The following is a 22,917-nucleotide window of genomic DNA, read 5'->3' on the forward strand; positions in this document are numbered from 1 at the left end:
TCCTTGAGGAAATTTAAATTTGGTTCTTTCCTTTTCAGAAATGACTGTATTTTAGGTATTATTGAGCACAATGAGAACATAGTACTATGACTGCCCAACACATGTCTGTAAGGTGCAAGAGGAGCACAACTACCTATTGGGCTAAATTTTGCCCAGTTAGAAAGATATTTTGTATAGTTTAAAATAAAATTTGTTATAAACTATTACCTGTATGATGAATTTTAAAATGCTACCATTTTACAGAACTGGTACCATAATTTTAAAAAATAGGTTTTTCTTTTTTGACAAGTAGTCTAAGTATTGGAGAGATTTCGAAAAAGTGATTTTATTTCTGGTTATATCACTAATTAGCTATGTGATTTTGAAATTTAACCTCTCTGAATTAGTTACCACATCAGTAAAGTCAGGGCAGTCTCCTGTGCTCTCTGTGGTCTGTTGGTACCAAGCTATAAGAAATTTAACATCAGAATTGATGGGCTCAAATCCTGAAAAATGAAAGGATCCAAATTATTTCACTTTGGAATTATCTAGGCTAAATATTGACATATTGTGGTTTTGCCTAAGTTTCAAGTATATGCAATGTTTATATTCAGTTGCAATAAATACATTCTAAAAACTAGAATTTGAATTATTTTTTATGTATTTCATATTTTTCATCTTGACTTTTAAAGTCCTAAGAGGCTAATTTTTAGAAACATCAAAAATAGCAATTTTAATTCTTTAAGAAATAAATTGAAAATATTTTCTGTTAGGATATCTGCTTATAGCATGGCTATATATCTTTATATTAAAATTCTAGTTTGAATATTTCTTTTACAAACAATTACATGTTACTTTGGAATCACTAATTTCTTCTGTGCTTCCTCCATAAAGACTGATAAGTCTTGGATGCAATCTGGAAAGAAAATAGGTCCAATTGATTATTTCATCAACCTATCATTCTGTTATTTTTCACACATACACCTAATTGGTGTAGTACATAATGTCAAGTACAAAGTTGATGACCAACAAACATACATTCATTGCAGAGCTGCAACTTAGAAAACTGAGGGTACCTGATAAGTCAACACAAGTAATTACTCTAAAGTCTTCTTAACTAGTTTTCTTGACACGTGCTCTCCCTTGCCTCTGTAAAACACAGTCAATTGTGCCTCTGCAACATTCCTGTCTAGTGGGTGGCCCTGCACACTTCTAACCATTGAGTCACAATGCCTATGAAGAATGGGTTTGCAGGTTCAAAAGCCTGTTTATAACAGTTGCTTTTGCTACTTAACAAGTTGAGTGCTTTGTAAAGGCTTGATAAAAGCAAATTGTTGAACACAAAGTATTACAGTTGTATAGTTACAAGTGAAAGGAAACTAAAAGACCGGAGAATTAAATTCGGACAATCTACTCAGGTGGTTCCATTAAATGTTTAAGAGCTTGATCCATTTTTTAAAAATCTAAAAGGAACATTGTAGACACACGTTATCTGAATAGTTTATGCACAGCACTAATTTAGAATGCCAATGCAGACTCATATAATCGAAGAAAATTCCTTGGCTCTACATAATAGTTGGTGAATAAATGCAAAGTTATAATTTGTTTGAAAGTTGTGCATGTTTCTTTTTATGCTTTCCTGATTTACTAATATTCACTTGTGTGTGTGTGTGTGTGTGTGTGTGTGTGTGTGTGTGTGTATGGTTTTTTTGTTGTTGGTGGTGTTGTTTTGGGGTTTTTTTGAGTTAGAGTCTCACTTTGAGCCCAGGCTGGAGTGCAGTGGCACATCACAGCCTTGAACTCCTGGGCTCAAGCAATCCTTCTGCCTCAGCCTTCCAAGTAGCTGGAGCTATAGGTGCACAACACAAAGCCCAGCTAATTTATTTGTTTTTAATTGTAGAGACGAGGTATTGCCAAGTTGCCCAGGCTGGTCTTGAACCCCCGGGCTCAGGCAATCCTCCTACCTCTACCTCTCAAAGTGCTGGGATTACAGGCATGAGCCACCAAGCCCAGCCTAATTTACTGATTTTTAAAAATTAACTGCCTGCCTGCTTTGGTACTTGAGAGAAGACAGTTTTCATCATACTATTAGCTTTGTGTCTAGTGGTTGACATATAAAGCAGTGACATAATTAGACTTACCTGACGTGGACCTCTGATGCAACTTCCATTAAATCACCATCTACATTCCAAGGGAAAGTGTTTTCTGAAGCAGTTTCATGAGCTTCAACCTGCTCTTCTGGGTTGTATCCACTGGCGTTATTTCTCAGATTGACCTTTACTTCCTCAACAGTGTAAGTCTCAACAAATGGAAAATTGAACTGAAAATAAATGCAAATAATTATGATATCTGTTTTTTTCTCTAGTTGCTAATGCAAATAAAGTTCACTGTACCTTCTCTCATGAGTAAAAATATCAACATGCATGCTGACCTTATAGCTTTGCAACTCTATGAACAGGAATTTCCAACTTTTTTGGAAGAAGAAACTTCTTTTCTGAAGCTTTCCTGGCTCTTAAAGATCCACCATCTGGCAATCTTGTTTTGCAACAAATAGTATGTATTTATAAGAAATTGTGCACAATAATGATAGTTTAGAATCATCAATTAAAGACTAGATCTTTAATAATGTTCTGTTGATGCAGAAGTCTTACATAGTCCATTGACTTGATTATTAACTTGTGAATTAGTTTAGCTGACCTAAGGTAAACTTTAGTGTAAGTTTCATACGTGGAATTTAATTTAGAAGAACATAAACTAAACTAAATCTTCGTAAACTAATTTATGAAGATAAAGTGGGAGGAATATCTTCTCTTAAAAAAGAAAGCCAATCAAATATGATTTTCACAGGTGATTGTCTCAACCCTATTATAAGAATGAACACAAGTTACAATATCATTGTTTGCTTATTGACCACTCTAGAATGAAACAAGACAACCTTTAAATCATAGTTTTTCCTGTTTGCCTAAGGAAATTATAGTGAGAGCACTATTTCTTCTGTGAAATAATTTTTAAAAGTCAGATAACTTTAGTGGACATTTACAACTACTCATTTCAGCTTTCAGATAAATGGCATGAGATTTATCCCTAATTAAATATGTAATCAATATAGTTCTTCCGCTCTTCTGTATATAAACCTCAACAAAGCACAGAGTTTTAAAAGTGAGAGAAAACTAATATTTTCCCCAGCACCCTTATTTTACATATGTAGAAATCAAAGTCCAACAGATTTTACAGTTTATACTATTGTCATAAACTGAGTTTCACAGTGGATTATATAATAGCATCAGCAATTCTGATTGAGGTTTAGAGTTAGAAGGCCTAAGCAGCTCTCTGTAAAACTATTTGGTAGTAACTACATTAGACCTCCCACCACAGGTGTAAAGCCTGGAGTACATGCCTCATACTCGTGGAAGTTTTTCCATATTCATTTTAAAGGTTGTATCTTAAGTAAGTCATCAATAATTGGCTATTAAGGATTAAGTTGCTCCCCTGCCCAACATAATATGTTGAAGTCTTAACCCCTGTGAATGTCACATTTTTTTGGACGTAGGCAGATGTAATCAAGTTAAGGTGATGTCATTAGGGTGGGCCCTAATCCAATATGACTGATGTCCTTATAAGAGAGAAGAACTCAGTGTGATAGCAGAGTGAGATGATGTAGATTCAAGCCAAGCAATGTCAGGACTCGATAGCCACCACCAGTAAGTCTTATCCTAAATCATCAGTTTTCTTGTACATACAAAATGAAGACCTATCAATCATTCAAGTGAAGCCTCAGGCGTTGTTAAATGGGACTTTAAGGAGCCAACAGCTTGGTAGCATGTGTGAGGGTGTGTTTGGGGCACAGAAAGAGAAGTAAACAGTTGAATAATAGTGAAAGCCAGCGTTCAATGCCAAAAGAAAAGAAGAGGCAAACAGGCTCAGGAGTCAGGAAAGATTCCCAACTGAAATGAGACTTAACAGAAAAGTTATCCTGGAGGACAAGAAAAGGAGAGAGGAAACACAACAGTACAAAAATACAGAGGCATGCCATGGTCAGACAACCACAGAAAATTCAATGTGCCTATTATGGGTTAAGTTGTACTCCCTACCTCCCAAATTCCTAGGTTGAAATCCCAATCTACAGTATCTCAGTATGCAACTGTATTTGGAGATAAGATCTTTAAAGAGGTGATTAAATTATAATGGCATCTCTGTAATAGGCCTAATCCAATATGACTGATGTTCTTATAAGAGGAGGAAATTTGGACATAGAAAAAGACACTAGGTATGCACATGCATGGAGGAAAGGCCCTTTGTGGACGCAGAGAGAAGACAACTGTGTGGAAGCCAAAAAGAAAGGCCTCAGGAGATACCAAACCTGCTGAAACCTTCTTGGAATTCTATCCTCCAGAACTATGAAAGAAAATATTCTGCTGTTCAAACCATCCTTTCTGTATTTGTTATGGCAGCCCTAGATAACTAAGACAGCAGCCAACACACAGAGAAGTGTGGTAAGAGGTGAGGCTATGACACCAGCAGGTATTGGGATACAAAGACCAGGTGTTTCATACTGAGGAAATTAGATATTATCCTGGCAACAACGAGAAATGCACTGAAGGATTAGGCAGGAGAGAAATCTGATATGTGTTTGAGAAAAATTCCTCTAATAGGAGTTATGAAAGATAAGACCAGACAACCTGAAGACCAGAAGGAGGCCATTATAAGCAAGAAGGGATTAAAGTTTGAATTCAACTGAGAGAGAAACTTTGGAAACACTTAAGAGGAGGACCAACAGAACCAGTGGGTGGCCTGATGGTGAGGAATATGGAAGAGGGAGGAGTCCAGAGTAACTCCAAGATGGGTAGAAAGGGATGCCACGGATCTGGGGAGGAAAGCATGAAAGGAGTAACTTTAGGGGAGAAGATGACAAAGGCAAATGTGGATATGCTGGACTCAAGATGCTGGTGACTTTTGTTACCTTTGTGGCACACAGAAAGGCAGAGTGGTCCTGCAGACCAGAAGAGAAGACAGAACCCTCGGGAGTATGCAAAGTTCACATAGTTCAAACAACTGGGGGCAATGAGATCACCAAGACCAGGGGATCCTGAGAAGATAAGGTGGCTGCAAGCAAATCCCAGGGCAGCACAAATATTCAGGATTTTAACTCCTTAACAAATCAGATTAACACTGCTTGCAATCAGTCACCTTGGGAATCAGGCTAGTTTTTTTCACAAAAATTTACAAAGCAATAGTATGGGCTTTAATTTTCGGAAATAGCTAAATCAATCGGAGTTAAGTTCAATGAAAAGCTCACAGGCAACAGTTTCTTACATCAAATGCAAGATATGACTAGTTGAATACATTGGGAAAATGGGTTGTCTCTTGTATAATTTGTTAATTAGCAAATATTTTCCTGGCCAGGCTCAGTGGCTCAGCCTGTAATTCCACACTTTGGGAGGTCAAGGTGAGTGGATTGCCTGAGCCTGCGGGTTTGAGACCAGCCTGGGCAACTTGGCAGAACCTCATCTCTACAATAAATCAAAAATTAGCTGCATTTGGTAGCATGTGCCTGTAGTTCTGACTACTTGGAAGGCTGAGGCGGAAGGATTGCTGGAACCCAGCAGGTTGATGCTGGGGTGGCCCTGAGTGTGCCAGTGCACTCCACCCTGGGTGACAGAGTGAGACTCTAACTCAAAAAAAAAGAATTCTATAGCTATGGAATTATTTTCACTATATTCTGTATGTTTTAGTCCTTAGGTTTACAGTAAGCATTGCTTTTAAAAATCATTTAAAAAGCTATTTTCTTGCTTTTTTCTTTTTGAGTTGGAGTCTCACTCTGTCACCCAGACTGGAGTGCAGTGGCCGCTCCCAGCCACCGCAGCCTCGACCTGCTGGACTCCAGCGATCCTTCCGCCTCAGCTTTCTGAGTAGCTGGAACTACAGGTGCGCGCTACCACGACCGGCTAATTTTTTTATTTATTGTAGAGATGAGGTCTCACCAAGTTGCCCAGGCGGGTCTCGAACCCGCCGGCTCAGGCAATCCACTCACCTCAGCCTCCCAAAGCGTGGGATTACAGGCTGTTTTCATTGAGAAAAAGGTCTACAAAAATTGTCTTAGAAATTTGCTCCCTGGGCAATTCCAAAGGAGACCTTCCATGAATAATTCATGCAATAGTTGCTAAAATAAATGTAGAGTTTCCAGGGTACATTAATAGGTTAATACTCATTTAAGCTTTCAAATAGAAGTACATTAATGAGGTTAATACCTATTTAAGTTCTCATTTATTTATTAAAAAAGGATTAGGATAAATTTATACCAAGGTACTGACACTGATTATCTTTAGAAACATGGAACTTTGGGTGTTTTAAAATTGTTTTCTTTTTTCTATTTTCTGACTTAAAGAGAGCAATGAACATGTACTGCTTTGAGAATAAGAAAAATAATGCAGTTGGTTTTAGTGCTTAAAAATTTAGTAAAATCTGAAAAGTCATACATTCCTTTGAAAAAAATCAATAAGTCTCTGGATTTCCCCAAAACACACATACATTAAGTTGATACTGAGGCTCACAACCTACACAATATCTGCTTGTTTACTTTGCTTTCTTAGAGACTTAAAGACAGTGGGCCTATATCTACACTTTACAATTTTGCTTTCTAAACAGTACAGTTAGTTGTTCAATAAATGGTGATCAAATAATGCAGTAGGCAGAAGAGAATGCAAACTTCATGAAGACAGCTTCAGAAAGTTTGAAATTATAATGAGGCAAAATTGAGAGCCTTGCAATGGCTAACATATATAAGCAAGATTTAGCTGCTAGTCATTGACTGAATATACTCTCCTCTTCTTCCTCCCATCTGTTCTCTCCCAACTGCATTCAAACAGCATTTTATACTTCAAGGAGCATGTGAACCTATAGATTTTGCAATCATACTTATGTACTGTGAGGACTCACAATTTCAAAAACGCACATATTTTCAGGATCAGTTTCCTAATAACTGGGTCAAAATATCTGCCAAAATAATATGACTGGTAGTAACTATTGATTCCCTTTAAAGCAAATCACTTAAGTGGGAAGATATATCTCCACACATTCTAGTTTTGAATAAAATACTGTCTATATAAAAGTGGTATAGTTGAAAATATACATCTACAAATCTATTTCAATCAATGAACATAGGCAGATCTGCAAACAAATGTCAGGAAAATCTAAAGACCATAACTTTAGAGTGTGTCACCATAATATTAAGGTGACTGAAATCTCAGCTTTCACTACTTTTCATTCTGAAGAACAGCCTGAGTGTGTAATTTTATCCTTAATTTACTTCACATTTCAATATAACACTACATTTTTTATTTTCTCTTTATGGATAGAAAAACAGATTAATGTATTCAGAAGAAAATAAAGCCTTCTTATGAGGCAGCACTTGTTAACTCTTGTAGCCTCTCTGTCTCCATGATTAATAGCTTTGCAAATAAGTAACAAAAAGGATATACTATACCTGATCTTTTACACTAACATATCTTTTCAAGTGTTTTATAAATTCTGGTCGAGAAGTGTTTCATGCAATTATAAGATCCATACTTCCATTATTTAATCTGAAATTAAATATTTGTATTAGACACTAAGAAAGATATTAAGAGATCACACAAATTACTTCATATTGTTCCTTATAACAACCATACTATTTACTAGAAGTATTGAACTAGATAGATAATTCATCACCACATTAAAATGACCTAAAATTCTTAAGTCATCTTGCTTTGTTTTTTTAATAATGCAATCTTTTAAGTTAGTTTTATTAAATCATTGGATTCCTTCTCAATCAGCTCTTACATTAAAGCTTTTTACAGAACAACCCATCATGTATCCTACTCACATATCAAGACATAATTTAAAAATACAATCTAATTAGGAATCCTAAATGAAAAACTGTATGTTTTTTTAAAAGATGTATTATGGAATAGTTAATATGCACAAATGGCACAACAAATATCTCAAAATTTTCTAAAATTTAAGGTATGAATTAAATATTTATTTATGGGCAAAAGGTCTAAGTGACATAGGAAACAAAATAAATCAAAAATGGCCCTTGGAAGAATGAAAGAGAGTGAACAAATGCTGCCACACATGTTCAATTAAATGACTGAGCACTTTATTTCTGCATAACTGTTCCATCCAAATAAGAGACTGAAAATTCAGTGGTGTAATTTAGTGCCAAAACAGCTACAGCAAATGCATCAAGCTATAGAAGGCAGTTTGCCGAAATGCATACAAATGTCTTCTAGCTTGATTTCAGTGCAAATGTGAAGTTAATCCAAGAATAATGACATAAAAAAGAGCTCTTGAAATCTTATAGAAGTTCAGGTTGGAGCTGTAAGGGACCTTGGAAAGTATCTCATCATTCATGTATTTCACATAGGAGAAGACAACCCCAAGTTTAAGTGATTTGTTCAAAACCACACAGAGAAAAACAAAATGGTCATCAGCACAAAAGCTCTAATTCTCAGGGCCCAATACTGTTTCTATTCATCATGACTCCACTTACCAACTGAAAATAAACAGCACCAAATGTTCAAGGTGTTTTTATCATGCATCTGATTTTCTTAAATTGCCTAATTTTATAAATGTGAAAAACATTACCCTATGCTGGCTTTCCATTATTTAATAGAAATGGGAACGTACCCTATTTGCCTGGCACTGTGCTAAACATTTCATATGTAATTCCATTTAATCTCAGAATACTTAGAGTATAAGAATGTTAGTCCCTATCAGCAACTTGCACTGTGATATTTTAAAGTAAATTATTCTCTACTGTGGAGAGATGGGGGGAATGTGAAAGTGGAATCTCCTTTTCAATTACCCAGAATCATTTAGAAGCTACAACTCTGAAAAAAAAATATTGGGACAACCGAGGCTCATTCTAAAGACCTTGGCAAAAATGGTATGGTTTTACTATAATTCACAGAAGAAATCTCTAATGTACCACCCTTCTCTGGAAAACTCATCAATAGAAATTAAGCTTGGAGAGTCAACAACGGGATTCCAGGTAAGCTGAACATTTATGGAGCGACTTTGAAGGAGTTATGATTCAATTGCTTCCAGAAGAGCAGGACTATCTCCCATGGAAGTCACTGAACAAGCAGGGTTAGATGAACATTGTCTCAAGTCCTGCCAAACATAGTTCTCTAGTCAGCTAGCCATATCTTCATATTTAATGGAGAAAACTACATTAGGAAAGCACACAGTTATCTAGAATTTCTGAGGGCATGAGGAGGAAAAAAACAGGCTCTATTTCTAAATCACACAAGCTTCAAAATACTTCTTACAAGTTCCAGCTCTTGATGTAACTAATGAGGACTTTGCCATCTGGGTTTTTAATATCAAAATTTGTAATTTCTTTTTTCTAACATTAGCTATTTCTCTGTTTATTGCCATTATATAACTTGCCAAGGAAGAAATTTAAAATCAAATTCCTTTTTTTCAGCTGTTATTCATTCTTATTCAATATTTTACAGGGAAGTTGAAACTAGTCATTAAAATATTATAAATTCCCAAAGTATGTAAGTCATTCTTTTACTCCTCTTCCAGGGAAAATCTAGAGTTCACTATACGTTATGACATTCAGGATCTTTTCTTTTATGTTCTTCTCTACAGGATTGAATTTGGGAGAGAAATATTTTCAGACCCACGATGGACAGCTGCTTAGGAAGAATTTCTAAGAGAAGGAATATCTATATCCTGTGCATAAAAAGAGATATAAAATATCTCATGACTTATTCAACTGAAAATGTGGGTAGTAGATTCACAAGCACCACTATTCACATTAAATACAACGGAAATGTTTCCTCTGACTAAAGGTATCAAATATACATACATGCTTCCTCCTTTTCATGCTAAGGATATTTATGTTTGCATTAAGTCAGAGAGCAGAGACATTCACAAGAAATACCAGAACTTAATATAATATTCTCAACAACTAAATAAATAAGTAAATCAAGGAAATTAGGCATCAAATAACAAAATTATGTCAATAAAACCTTGAGAATATTACTTTGGCCTTAGTGATATTAAAAAGTCAGTGATTATCTGATATTTTTTCCAGTTCAGCAATTGTTTTCAAACTATTGTACTGACAAATCTCTTGGAATCTCTAATATTATACAAAGGGAAATTATCTCTTACTGAGTTTCAAGATAGCCAAGAGCCAGTTGAGTATATTGAGGAAAAAATGGTTTATAAGAAATGTATCAACGATTCAATAAAAATTCTTACTAACCTGGTATTAGATGCCAAGCCTCTAGGTGCCACTGAACACAGGCAAGGTATTGCCATAATGCTGACATTCAAGAACTGACCCCGGATCATTTGCCATTGATCATTACAGTCTAAAGGTAATGGAAGTGATTGGTTACTTTTTCTTACCAGAGCAAAATGTCAACAGAATCTGGCTCAGTTCTCCAGAAGATACTTTTGGACTCACCAGATTTGGGAGATCCCTGTACCCTCCTAAAAGTAATAAAACAAAAACAGTCACATACACACACACAAAATGGCATCTATTAAATATAAGAAAGTTAGAGAACTCATCGTTACATATATTAAATATTTTCTTAGATTGATTAGACAGTAAGTGAAAATATGTGAGCAATTTTATGGTCAACACTATAATCCATTGATTCACTTAAAAGCAAACTGGTATTATAAGGAACAATGAAACAATTATTTTCTTCTTTTTTTAAGAATAGAACCCTTCCTTTATGTGACTCTGATTAATATTTGTATGCCACACTAGACTAAAATTATCATGAAGGCCAAAACTGTAGGTTTTGTTTGTTGGCTCATTGTTATATACAAAATGCCCTAAGTAGGTACTCAATAACCAGCTGCTGAATGAATGAATGAGTGGATGAATGGATGGATGGCTGAGTGCACAGCTATTTCTGAAAACAGAAGCCAAATCACATGCTTACTAGAACCTGTAGGAATCCAAGATTCTATATTCTTTAGTACTATCTTAAGAAAATAACCAAAGGTCATAAGTCTGATAAATTGTTTATGTCAAAATGTTTTATGTTTTAAAAGAAGATACAAAATAGCTCTATTACACTGAGGCTTTACCTACCTTTCTTGTACATCCTCAGAGCTATTAAATGGTAAAAATGATATTTCACAGTCCTCTGGCCTAAAATATAATGAAATGTGTTATTAATAGTCACTGACCCTGGGATACAACATTTTTGATTAAAGAAAAGGACTTACTTAAGTTTTGCCAGTGCCTTGATCATAGCAAAATCTCTCCGTTGGTTAGGGGACATCCATCGATGTTTTTCCGCCAGAGCCAAAGCTCTCCCACCAAAGCCAAACATGGCTGAGAACCCAAAGCGAAGCAATTTGCCAGTGGTGCTAAAGGTGCAGACATCAACTAGCTGTATGTGTCCTTGAATATTAAATTAAATATTAATCAAACAGTGAGTGCAGTAGGGCTAGTTGTCAAAGCAGCACATGTAAAAGAGTGTATTTATTTACCTCTAGGAGAATATCTCAAGGTACTGTCTACCATGAATATCCTTACTTTCTCTTCAGATCTCTTTACTTATTTTTACTGTAACTGCATTTATAACTCATTCAGATATAAAGTGAAGAAATACAAAGCAGTAAAATTTTCAGCTTGTTGCTATTTCACATAAAAATGGATAAGAAAGTGAAGTTTAAGCATATGGGTAAACTTAGGTTGAATAGTGGTTCTATCAATTGGGATTATAAAAGGCCTATGGACATGCACCACTTGAAACTTTTTTTGTGTTTTTCCAGAGTCAGTATAGTCAGACATCAATGTTGGATGTACTTGAAACAGTATGCATGAATTATCTTCATCTGGTTATAAAATTATGATCTCAAGCATCACTACAATATTTTTTTCTACTAAGATTATAGAAAAACTTTATTTACTGCTTTTTACAAAGCAAGTATTTTGAAAAGATAATACAAAAAGTGAGGCTTTACTCAACTGACTTGGTTTTTAGCCAAACATCTCTGCTTTGAGAGACAAAGAGCCTGCCTTTACTTAGACAATTCTGATGGAAATAAGATAGCCTTCTTTATAAAAATAAAAGTGTCCTTATAACACATGAACTTCTTTAAAGAATTCTTACCCATTATAATGTGCAAAGTTGCAGTTACCACGTGAGGGATTCCATGAAAAGAATGTGCCAATACATTAGTAGATCCTGCCAAAGCAATTTTAAAACATGCATTATCAGCATAGTATATGTTTTAAATTACCCTTTGCTCTTGCTTTATATAGATGCCACTATGTAATGTTAAGATGGAAAATAAGTGTAAGTTTATAAAATCAGAAAAGTTAATAAAAATATTGGTGGAAGTTTAATATTTATCACAGCATAGACGCACATCAAATGTTTGCAGAATTATTTGTTGAATCTTTAAGTGACTTAAACATTTTTTTAAAAGGCCGGGCTCGGGATTAAGCCTGTAATCCCAGGGCTTTGGGAAGCCGAGGTGAGTGGATTGCCTGAGCCTGTGGGTTTGAGACCCACCTGGGCAACTTGGCGAGACCTCATCTCTACAATAAATCAAAAAATTAGTCAGGTGTGGTAGTGCGCACCTACAGTTCTGGCTACTTGGAAGGCTGAGGCGGAAGGATGGCCAGAGCCCAGCACGTCGAGCCTGCAGGAGCCGGGAGCGGCCACTGCACTCCAGTCTGGGTGACAGAGTGAGACTCCAACTAAAAAAAAATTAAAAATAAAAAATAAAGTTTATAGTATCTGCTTACTGCTTTTTTGATCATAAATATCTATTTTCTACTCCAAAATGCTAGCTGTATCAAAGACTACTTCATCCAACTTTACTGAATGAGATTTTAACTTCTATACCAAATGAGCACCGAAAGGTGGATCTGGAGAGCAGAGACAAATGTATAAGTTAAGGAGAAAGATCTAAATAATAACTAGGAAAGAAATACAAAATCACCACAACATCCAAACCACAACACCCAAAAAAACATGCGCTAAATACATGTAATGAATCTTAGTGATAAGCTCTCACCCAAATGGAGATAATCTCTTATCTGATAAATGGCTTTACAAATGGAGAAAATCTTTAATTCCATGGCATTTGCTATATATAAAGATTTGTATTTGAAGTATTATGATTTCTAATTTTCATGATCATTAGGGTAATTTAAGACCCACAAGGATTTCCTCCACCAGTCCACAGAGGGAAAGAATTCCCCAAGTCAACTCTTGTAATGTGTATGTGTGGTTAAAATCTGGAACACAGGCCTGCATCCAAAAGAGAAAAACACCAGCTAGCCCCTCTCTTTCTTAGGAAGAGAGGGTTTAAATTATTAAGAAAAGAGTGAATAAAGCTATATTTTTCTTGAATTAAAGGATATGGGAAAGGAGTCTAACAGTAACTGAGAGCTGTGAAAGCACAGATATGGTGTTACCAGCTATCAAGGCCAAGGCTAATCCTCTGGATTTTCTTAATCAGAAGCATTACTCTGTGGTTATACATAATTGCTTCATTTTGTATCACTTTGAACTGTTATGTGCTTGGGTTGCTCAGTTGGAGAAAATGAGGCAGCTTAGCCATTATCAAATAAGATGTTATTAAAATCATAAGTATTCAGTGCCTAAGTATTAATAATGAATGATCATATTTAATTATTAATTATTAATGAAATAGGCATAATGAAGCCAAACCTCTAGTAATAACAATGCAAAGAAAAGTTTACCTTAACCAATCGGTACACTGGTTACAACTAACTCACCAAAAGACAAGTTATGCTCTGACCCTTGTTACTCAGAATATGATCCACAGTCAAGCAAGAATGACAACATTTGAGTGCTTATTGAAATGGTGACACTCATGAGTTAAAGAACAATGTCTTGTTCTTCAGCAAAACACAGATGCCCACTCTCATTAATGCCATTCAAAATAGTACTGAAAGTTCTGAGTAATTAGGCAAGAACAAGAAATAAAAGGCTTCCTAATTGTAAAGGAAGAAGTTAAATTGTTCTTGTTTTCAGACAACTTGAACTTATTTATGTAGAAAGTCCTAAAGACTCCACCAAAAAGCTGTTAGAACTACTACACAAATTCAGTAAAGTTGCAGGATACAAAATCAACATACAAAAAGCAGTAGTGTTTCTACACATTTACAACAAACTATTCAACAAAGAAATCAAGAAAACAATCCCATCTACAATAGCTATCAAAAAAATAAAATACTTAGAAATAAATTTAGCCATGGGTATAAAAAACCTGTACCCTGAAACTATAAAACACTGAAAAGAAATTGAAGAAGATATAAATAAATGGAAAGATGTCCTGTGTTCATGTAATGAAATATCAGATATTGTTAAAATGTCTATACTACGGATTCAATGCAATTCCTACCAGAATTCCACTGACTTTTTTCACAGAAATAGAGAAAAAAATCTTAAAATTTCTATGGAACCACAAAAGGTCCCAAGTAGCCAAAGCAATCCTGAGCCAAAAAACAAAGCTGGAGGCATCACAATATCTGACCTCAAAATATATTATAAACTATAACAATCAAAACAACATGGTGTTGGCATAAAAACAGACACAAAACCACTGGAACAGAATAAAGCCCGAGTATTTACAGTCAACTGATTATCAACAAAGGTGCCAAGAAAACACAATGGGGAAAGGCCATTCTCTTCAATAAATAGTATTGGGAGAACTGGATATGCACATGCAAAAGAACGAAATTAGACCCTCACTTCACACCATATAAAAAGCCAACTCAAAATGGATTAAAGATTTAAGTCCTGAGGTCATAAAACTACTGAAATAAAAAGTAAGGGAAAAGCTTTATGCCATTGGTCTAGGTAATGATTTTCTGGATTTTACCTCAAAGGCATAAGCAACAAAAGCCAAAGTAGATACATAGGATTACACCAAACTAAACAACTTCTGTACAACAAAGGATGCAATCAACAGAGTAAAGAGACAACTTATGAAATGGTAGACTATATTTGCAAACCACACATCTGATAAGGGGTTAATATCCAAAATATATAAGTAACTTAATAGCAAGAAAATAACCCAATTTTAAAAATGGGAAAATGACTTTAATAGTCATTTCTCCAAAGAAGATATATAAATGGCCAACGAGTATATGAAAAATGCTCAACATTAGTAATCATCAGGGAAATGCAAACTAGGATCACAATGAGATATCACCTCACACCTGTTAGAATGGCTATTATCAAATAGAAAAAGATAAGTATTAGCATCAATGTGGGAGATAAAAGGAAAACCTTGTACACTGGTGGTGGAAATGCAAAGCAGTACAACCATTATGGAAAACAGTATGGAGCTTCCTCAAACAATTAGAGAACTATCATGTGATCCAGCTGTCCCACTACTGGGTATATATCCCAGGAAATGGAATTCAGTATGTCGAAGAGACATCTGCATTCTCATGTTCATTGTAGCATTAACCACAATGGATAAGATACAGAATCAACCGAAGTGTCCAACACTGATGAATGATACAGAAAATATGGTTCGGATTGAATATCCTTTATCCAAAACGCTTGGGATCAGAAGGATTCCAAGTTTTTTCAAATTTTGGAATGTTTGCCTATACATAATGAGACACCTTAGAGACCCAAATCTAAACAGAAAATTCATTTCATGTACACCTTATACACATAGTCTGAAGATAGTTTTATAGAATATTTAAAATAGCTTTTTGCATGCGACCAAGTCAAGTGTGCATCAGGTCAGGTGTGGAGTTTTCCAGTTATGGCATCATGTTGGCCCGCAAAAAGTTTCAGAATTTGGAGCGCTTTGGATTTCAGATTTTTAGATTAAGGGTGCTCAGCCTGTATGTATACACACACACACACACACACACACACACACACACACTGTGGAACTCTGTCCAGCCTTCTTAAAAGAAGAAAATTCTGTCATTTACAACAGCGTGGATCAACCCGAAAGACATTATGCTAGGTGAAATAAACCAAGCACAGAAAGACAAATACCACATGATCTTATATGTAGAACCCAAAAAAGTTAAACTCACAGAAGCAGAGAGTAGAATGATGGTTACAAGGGGATAGGGGATGGGAAAGATTGGGGAGATATTGATCACAGGATACAAAATTTCAGTTAGGAGGAATAAAAGAACAGGAAGTGTGGAAACCTGTTACTCAGGGGATTCTTACCCAAGTCTTCCCAACAATCTTTTGGCCCTCTACTGCCTGCCCTTTGGCCATCTAATTGCTAATTAATCAGAAATTGGTAAGGAGAAAAAAAGAGGAAGCAAATCAATCCATTTACTTCCCACTCTAATTTATAGTAAAGGTTTCAAGGAGGCCACATTATTAGAGTGAGATATTTAGGATTATCGATGGATTACAGTACTCTATGAAACACATTTCCTTAATTATCATGGTTAATTAGGAGTAGACCATAAAAGCATTCCTCTAGAAAGTCTATTAAAAAATAGAATATAATGTTGTCATGTGCAATAGAAAATAACACATATCATGACTCAAGAAAATAAAGACAGTTTATTCTCTGTGAGTTTGAAGTATGCTGAGCATGCCCAAGCACAAATTCTTTTCAAAAGATGGGTATGGCTTTTTAAAATGTTTATATCCTCTCAGGCTTCGCAACTTTGCAAGTTTTAAAAAATTCTGTACAAGTTGGCAGTAATAACAGGCACGACTAGGAGGCAGAAAATTATTTCAGCCACCGTCTTCCCATTACTCTGTACCTTAGTCTTTAATTGTGTTTTTTTTTAACACTCTGAAGAAAAAAGGGAAAGTTTATCAGAAAGTTTATGTACAACTGTAAAATGATAGATTGTTCTAGATTCTGTTTGGATAATCTGAAAGATGGATTACATTTTGTTAGAAAATTGCATTCTATTTGAAAAGATGTCTACATGCCAAAAGAACATGCTGTTCACATAAATAACAACGGTGTAATTTTAACATTCTCACAAAAGTTATAAACGTTCTGTCTCAAGGTAAACATTTTAATTAGTCTAAAAGTTATTTTTATTAACACTACCAGCAACTTTGCCCACCACTCCCTCTCCAGAGCTGCTAAAATGCTCCAAATACAAAAAAGTAAGGACAGAAATAGCAGCTCATGTAAAGTATCACTGATGAAATACCAGGCAGGAACTAGGAGGCAAAAAAAAAAAAAAAAAAGTCCTTGGAAGTGCAAGCACTTCTGCAGAACAATTAACTTAATTAACCAGACATCATGAATATTCATAAGGCTGTTAATGTCTCCCACATCCAAACAGATAAATGTGATGTAATGACTTCCTAGTCAAGCATATCTAAAATTCTCATGAAAATGGCACCTACACTTTGGTTCTTTGCCTGAAATATCATAGAAATTAACAGTCCCTCGGTAATATTTTATTCTCCTCAAATTAATTGGAAAGCATGAATTTATTTACGCAAACTCTATAGGAATATATGGTTCACAGCCATCAGTATGTGGATTGAGTCTTGTTTTACAACAACTGGATTGCTTTTTTATTTTTATGTCCTCTCAGGCTTTTTTCTCTCTTCCCCCTCCCCCTTTTAATCAGAATCTTTCTGTATAGTTCCTTAGCACCAGTTCCCATGGTAACAAAAACCATTCCTAATGGCCAGCAGTTCAAATACAGGCTTCCCCACATCTGATCCGAGTCTGACCATAATTCAGCAGCTTAGTCTGTTGGCTCAGTGGAGTAATTTACTAAACACTCTCCCTCTGGGTATCTCTCTCCAGGAGGCAAATGGCTTCAAAAGGCAGACTGTCTCCTCCTGTTCAGCTTGAAAACTTCCTGCCTAGCTCTTGTTTCTATTCTCTGTCAAAAGCCCTTACTAGGCATAGAGTCCTCATATTACATATATTCCACACATGTCTGTCTCCTCCGATTACATGGAATTAGGAAGCTAGAACTCCTATACAATGAGCAGAGTTTTGACGGCATACTGGGTCTTCTAAACAAAAAGTGTCAAAATGGCATTTCTACAAATATTTACAGAATACACAAAATGCGTTCAAAATTAGAAATATGCTTAAAATTATAATAGTGATAAAACTCAATGTAAATAATCCTACCTAAAATCTGAGTTACATGTCAAAAATACAAGCATAACCAGTGGGCTTTGTAGCCAAGTACTTACATTATATGAAATGCATACCTGGAGGGAGGACACCCATTTTCCATTTCTGATAACTTTGGAGTTTAAGTACCAATGGAGACAAAAAAAATGACCCAAGCATATCCACTTAGTATGGAGAAAATGATGAAAAGTTTCTATAATCACAGTCAAAACTACTAAAATGACACAAAAAGGTGAAAAAATAAAATGACATGAAAAGATGGCACAAAATTCATCTTTTTTTCTTTTTGAGTCAAGGTTATCCTCTTATCTTCTACTTAGAAACCATTATATAGGGTTTTCTATAAATATTTTACAATTATCAGGATCTATTTGAATATCTCTCTGCTTTTAAATGTTACTTTTCTGAATAATTTTATAAAAGGGCATTTGGATATCTTATTCTTTGTTAATTTATCAACAATATAAATATACTAAAATTCATACTAATGAATGTGATTATCAAAGAGAGTGTTAATCATTTAACCATGTGCATTATTTGCCTTTTTCATAGGGAAAAATCATTTATCTACCTTTTTAAGTGATAATGTGTAATTGTTTTTAATGGAAAAGTAATTTCCTTTACTCTCATTTATTTAAATAATAATCTGGGATAACAATCAATTTGCAAAAGATGTTTTCCTCTTTTCTGGACTTCAGTGTTGCTCTAACTGTTCTCAGTGTCTTTGACCACTATGTTTTCCTGCCTCCTTCCCCTCATCATTTCTCATCGCGTGGCAAAATGAATCCTCCTGGAACAAGCTCCGATCAGGTTTCTCCCTTGCTTGGAAACATACCATTATTCCCTACTGCTTATCAAATACAATTCAGACCCCTGACGGTGGCATGCAAGAGCCTCTATAGTTGGGCCTATTTTGATACCATTATCTCCCATCAAACGGTCTGTTTTCCATTCCTCAAACACCCTTGGGTTTTGCCTTTGCTTTTATTATTTTTACAGCTAAGAAAATAACTCATTTTCATCTATTCAGGCTCATTTTAAGGCCTCATCCAAGTGTCATCTACTATATGAAGTCTTCTTGACATTCACTCACTTAATATTCTTTAGGTACTGAAGAAACAGCAGTGAGTGAAAAGATCAAAAGCCTTGCCCTTGAGGAGCTCACCCTCCTGTATCTTGATCCTCCTTCCAGTCTAAAGTAATTATTTTGGCATTCTCTAGTTTATCTGGTTATACTTCAATTACATGAGTTACCCTATTTTACCGCCTAAGGAATTGTAAGCAGCTTGACACTCGAGGTCCTGTTCTGGAACTCTCTAATTGCTGTGCGACCATTAGCCCTTTTCCTGGGAAGGCAGAATAATAATCATCCCATCTGTTGATTATGCAAGTATGTACTAAACTCTTTGCACAAACCATCCAATTGAATACTACAATAACCTTGTAATGAAGTGAATAGTATACATGTTACTCCTATTTTACAAGTTAGAAAAACAAGGCCCAAAGAAATTAAATGACTTGTGTAAAGTCTCACATTTGTTAGTGGGGATGCCAGAAGTTGGAGACCTCAGATTCAAAGTCTGTATATTTAACTCTGGGTTACATTGTCTAGGTTAGGAAGTGAGGAAGGAAAAGATGGAAGAAGGAAGGTCAATTTAATGACTCAATGACCACTCCCTTGCCTGCTGGTATTAAACCAAGTGGAAGCTGTGCTCTGACAGGAGTCAGGATTTGGTCTGTTTCCATCCCAGCATTCTTCTGGGCTCTGAGAAGCAAAGCATGGGCTGCTTCACTAGCAGATCCGTCTCCACCAACACAGACAACACTAGAGAAAAAGAAATTAAGTAAAAGAAGTAAAACTTTAGAATGACTGGTAATAATTCATGAAATTTAGACTTCAAAATAGTTTACTAACCTTATATTGTGTATGTAATCTTATATAGTATATGACTACTCACACGTACCTTCAAATATGTTAGTATGTGTCCACAGATAAGGAAATACAAGCACTACATCGGTAAAGTTTACTTCACAAATATCTAGATAATCCCCACAGACAAAATATTTTTAAGGAAGTCAAGAGACATTAAAACATTTGAGCATGTTAACTCACAGCTGACCTGCATTTTGTTCTGTTAATATCTAAAAGTATATCATTCTCATATTGTTCATGTTCATCGATACTGTCATCTACAATTCATTTAACTAATGCCAACAAAAGTTATAAAATCCTGCTAATTCTCAATTAGCTCTGAAAAGACAACCAGTCATAAAACTCACATAAAAGATGAAGCTTTAATTTAAGGAACTACTCATTATCATTAATATAATAATACAGTAATTGCAAACCTGACCTGGTTTTCATCTTCTTGACATTACTACTACATGACTCTTCTAAATTTAGTGTAACTGCCCTTTGATCCTAGATAGTACTGCTAATAATTTTTAAGACCCTATGGTAAGTAGACTATAAGGGGGAGTCAAAATCATCAATTTACCCAAAAGGAGGAGGATTTTGCATTACTGAAAGCAGTTCAGAAAATATGTTTGCTCTTTTCCATTAAATCCTCAGAATTTTGCAAATAGGCAATAGCCTCATCTTTATAAATGGGGAAACCAAGGTTTGATTTGAACCTTACCCATTTGATTTCAAAAATCTCCATGATATTTCCAAACAGTTAAATATAACTCCTGATCCATGTCTGTCTACATCCTGACACACGGATGTGACCAAAAAGACCACATAAAGTCATCCCCCTAAAATTAATCAAGCACCAAAGAACTTGACTCTTACATACATAGGATGGTAACACTTGATCCCTGGAATCTTGCATACAGTTAGAACATCATGCATATGTTAACTTGTTGCTGGAGTTAGCAGAGATAGCCTTCCTAGGAGCATGTTCTGCTACAAAAACCTTGGAAATTTTGTCATAACATATTCTGTGCTAAATCTTTTCAAGTTAATAGGAATTATGATAATTATAACAATAAGGTAACATTTAGTGAATAACTCTATATGTATCAGACACTGTTCTCAGAACTCTCCATGTATTAACTCACTTAATTTGAACAATTACTGCATGAAATAGATACTATTACCCTCAATTTTTATATGTTAGGAAACTAGGGAATAAAAAAATTAAGTATTGTTTCCAAGGTTATAACACTAGTAAGTAATAGAACAAGGATTTGAAATAAGTCAATGTGGCCTTAGAGACTATACTATTATTCAACATAGTATACTTCTTTTCTATATGTGAACCCTCATAAAAATAGATAAAGCAAGCGTCTGAATATTACAAGAAATATAGTCAACCTTTTATAATGAGCTAACGCAACCAAACTTAAGAGTTACTCTACCAACCTGCATAATATAGTGAGACCTCATCTCTACAAAAAAAATTAGTACAAAAAATTTGCCAGGCATGGTGATGCATGACTATAGTCCAAGCTACTCAAGAGACTGAGGCAGGAGGATCACTTGAGCCCAGGAATTCGAGGATGTAGTGAGCCATGACTGTGCCACTGCAGTCCAACTTGGGTAACAGAGAAAGACCTTGTCTCCATAAAAAATAACAATAAACAAACAAACACAACACACATACACACACACAAAGAGAGAGTTATTCTGAAACAAAACCTTATAGTAACTAATCCTTAGTATGTCACAAATCTTATTTTCAGAATAAGTAAACTCCTTCTTGTTTATGACTCCAAATAGAACGATTCTGTCTAGAAAAGAAAAACTGGTTACTAAGATCTTATTTCTCTTTTTTAATGGGTGATTAAAAGATATATATTTTTTTTTAGTTGTAGTCTCAAAAAGCCTGTCGCCCAGGCTTGAGTGCAGTGGCATGCTCACAACTACTGCAGCCTCTACCTGCTGGGCTCACACTACTCTTCCACCTCAGCCTCCCAAGTAGCTGAGACTACAGGCACATGCCACCATGCTGGCTAGTTTTTTGTTTTTGTTTTTGTTTTTTAATTATAAAAACAAGTTCTCGCTATGTTGTCCAGGCTAGTCTCAAACTCCTGGTCTTAGGCAATTACCTTTGCCTCCCAAAGTGCTGGGATTATAGGCATAAGCCATCGTGCCCAGAAAGAAAAAAAAATTTAAATGAGTGCTTGTATTTTTATTTATCAACCAACATCATCTATTAATTGTTGACAGTATTATTGACTTTTTTAATTCAGAGCTGAATTAAGTAATATTGTGTCAGTCTAATAGAATGTCAATATTAGCCAATGAACATCTGTGTTACCATGGGTTTAGTTAATAGTGAAATGAACAAAAGAAAAAATATGTAATTGAATATTTTTTAAATTATGAAACAAATATCAAATAATTAGTATATCTACAATTGCATTAAAACTACAGATTTTTTTAAAACTATAATCACGCTTACAAATGCAACTTCTATTGCTTCAAGGCTATGCAGCTGATATTACTCTTTTCTTTCTCTTTTCAAACTTTCTATTCAATTAATATAAAATAGGGAATAATATAAAATCTGAAGCTGCTAGAAGTTTTAGCAGCAGATGTGTTTGCTAGAACACACTGTAACGGAGTGCCGGCTGTCAGGAGTACTAATACACTATTTCTGTTGGATTTAGAAATATGTCTCAGTGTGTCTCCATAGAAACATGTAACTCATTTAAAAAACTTGAAAATTGTAGCAAATAATATTTCTTAAACATTATTTTCCAAGTCATTTACTGAATACTATTAAATCTTTCTTTGATCCTAACCTCTCTAGCCTGTGTTGCGAAACCAAACAGTAAGGTGATTTTCTTAGCACTTCTTACCAGTAG

General features: G+C 35.1%; 1 protein-coding gene across 1 annotated transcript in view; it reads right to left on the reverse strand.

Annotated features, from left to right (window-relative positions):
- Positions 1 to 782: 782 nt before the first annotated feature.
- The window catches only part of CERKL (ceramide kinase like), a 63,708-nt gene continuing 41,573 nt past the window's right edge, over positions 783 to 22,917 (reverse strand). Inside the window, 9 exon segments of the mRNA XM_008070854.2 lie at positions 783 to 895; positions 2,121 to 2,299; positions 7,463 to 7,559; positions 10,241 to 10,349; positions 10,445 to 10,470; positions 11,087 to 11,146; positions 11,224 to 11,401; positions 12,117 to 12,191; positions 19,785 to 19,927. Of these exon segments, the coding sequence (XP_008069045.1) occupies positions 814 to 895; positions 2,121 to 2,299; positions 7,463 to 7,559; positions 10,241 to 10,349; positions 10,445 to 10,470; positions 11,087 to 11,146; positions 11,224 to 11,401; positions 12,117 to 12,191; positions 19,785 to 19,927 (949 nt within the window). The 3' untranslated portion in view covers positions 783 to 813.

The sequence above is a fragment of the Carlito syrichta genome, unplaced genomic scaffold, assembly GCF_000164805.1.
Source record: "Carlito syrichta isolate Samal-C Ts95f unplaced genomic scaffold, Tarsius_syrichta-2.0.1 Scaffold314030, whole genome shotgun sequence".
NCBI classification, from domain to species: domain Eukaryota; kingdom Metazoa; phylum Chordata; class Mammalia; order Primates; family Tarsiidae; genus Carlito; species Carlito syrichta.